At 47.7% G+C, this 2,112-nt stretch overlaps 1 protein-coding gene across 1 annotated transcript in view; it reads left to right on the top strand.

Moving 5' to 3' along the window:
* Positions 1 to 1,739, top strand: part of LOC106812978 (homeobox protein Meis1-like) — a 21,359-nt gene extending 19,620 nt beyond the window's left edge. Inside the window, exon 4 of the mRNA XM_014817014.1 lies at positions 1,703 to 1,739. Within this exon, the coding sequence (XP_014672500.1) occupies positions 1,703 to 1,720 (18 nt within the window). The 3' untranslated portion in view covers positions 1,721 to 1,739. The remainder of the gene's footprint in view (positions 1 to 1,702) is intronic.
* The last annotated feature ends 373 nt before the right edge of the window (positions 1,740 to 2,112 follow it).

Raw genomic sequence — 2,112 nt, 5'->3', positions numbered from 1 at the left:
CGCCGGTATATGCACGCACACGCGCCAATACACGCATTCACGCACGCCGGTATATGCACGCAAACATGTAAGCGTACACGCACACGCCCGTATTCGCCTATGATACACTGCTAACCTTAAATTAACACACACATACATACACCACACTCAAACACGCGCGCGCACACGCGGCACGCACACACGTATACGCACACACGCATACGCACACTCACGCAAATGCGCGCACGACGTTACGGGAATACATTCTAATCAGGGAATTAGTGAAAATGGGAGTATACATTGAGGAAAAGTAATAAAATAGAGACTTTCCATAATGTGTTATTCACAATTTAAAAAATTACAGAAAATCATTGTGTAAATGACTCATGTTAGCATTGAAGTTGATTAGAGATAATGAAAGTCCGCGATGCTTTCATCCTATTTGATTTACGTGTTAGATGGAACATGCAGCAAGCGAGCGCGTGCGTGTCTGCTTGGGGGTGCGTAGATATGCCTACACGCTACTTGTGTTCGTGTGCACGCGTGTAATTATGTTTGCATGTGTACGTGCGTATGTGTGCGCGTGCGTGAGCGAGCAAGTTAGTGTGCGTGTGCGCGTATATAACGTGATCGTGTCTGAGTGTGTGCATGCGCGTGCTGTGTGTTCGCATGCACTATAGTGTGTTGTGTGCGTGTGCGCGTGTGTGTCTGTGAATGCCTATTGTTTAGCAATTGTTTGTGGAAAAACTGAAACCCGAATCAATTGAACAAACTCTACGCTGTCCGGGCGAGGTTTGTGTGCCTTCGGTAAATATTTTCAAACCTATGGCGGCAGCGATCATTGGCGCTGCCACCGAAAACATTTGCGAGAAAAATTCGCGCATTGTCGAAACGGGCGTTTCGAGAGAAAGAAAATATTACGTACGCAAGAGCTCAGATGTAACCAATGAATGCGTGCGCGCGTGTAGCTGGGTGTTCGTACGCGCGTGTAGCTGGTTGTTCGTGCGCGCGCGTACGTGCGTGCGTACATTCGTACATGCGTGCGTGAGTGTGTACACGCATGTGGTGAGGGATGCGAAATGCAATTCGCTGTGTTGACAGCCGTGCAGGCATCTTGAAGGGCGGGTGTATATCCGTGGCGACCGTATATCGGTGCTGCCAGTACGGGCTCAACGACATTTGCTACGTTTTCGATGTATCAACATCGTTTCTCGACGAATGGAACCGCACGCGCGGGTGCGTATAACGCGTGCGTGATGGCGCCCCGCTGCATGCATGACAAATCGCGCCTTTTAATTTTCTTATGCCCGCATATTGGCAAAACGCGATATGTATCGCGACGTCATCAAGTGAGATGGCTGATGTGTGTGTGTGTTGTGTGTGTGTGTGTGTGTGTGTGTGTGTGTTGTGTGTTGTTGTGTTGTGTGTCGTGTGTGTGTGTGTGTGTGTGTGTGTATGTGTGGGTGGTGTGGGTCGTGTGGTGTGGTGTTGTGTGTGTGTGTTGTGGGTGTGTGTGATCGTGTGTGTAGTGTGTGGTGGGTGTGTGTTGTGTGTGTGTGTGTGTGTGTGTGTGTGTGGTGGTGCAGTGCGGTGCGTGCCGTGCGTGCGTGCGTGTGAATGCGTGTGCCGTCTTACCTGGCGCGTGCTAGGTGTAATGTGTATGTTTCACCCCCGCGTGCACGAATGTTAAAACGCACCGCTTTCCCGTTGTCAATGTTTTCAGATGGTGCAAAACGATTAGACAAGTTGCTGCGTTTTCACCGCTGGAACTTAGAAAAGGTAGGAAACACTTCCGCGTTGTTTGCTGCTGCCCTCGTTTTTCCTGCCTCTTCTTCTTCTTTCTTCTTCTCTTTAATTTTCACCATGATTATCATTATATTTATTTATTCATCAATCATTTATCATTATCACTCGTCATTAGTCAATCTCATCATTCATTTACATCATTCATCAATCATCAGTCATCTCACCATTTTCTCATCACATTCCATCCATCATCATCAAATTTGTATTCTTCTTCTTCTTCTTTATTCTTCCTCGCGGTTAATCAAAAACGGACGACTTTCTATGCGTTTACTGCGCTGGAAAAATAATTACGTCCCGCCCGCTCCCTCTCCTGTGTGATTCAGTGCG

The sequence above is a fragment of the Priapulus caudatus genome, unplaced genomic scaffold (genome assembly GCF_000485595.1).
Source record: "Priapulus caudatus unplaced genomic scaffold, Priapulus_caudatus-5.0.1 Scaffold709, whole genome shotgun sequence".
NCBI classification, from domain to species: domain Eukaryota; kingdom Metazoa; phylum Priapulida; class Priapulimorpha; order Priapulimorphida; family Priapulidae; genus Priapulus; species Priapulus caudatus.
Note: the sequence above shows the minus strand (reverse complement) of the source record. Positions and strands in the feature narration are given on the sequence as shown.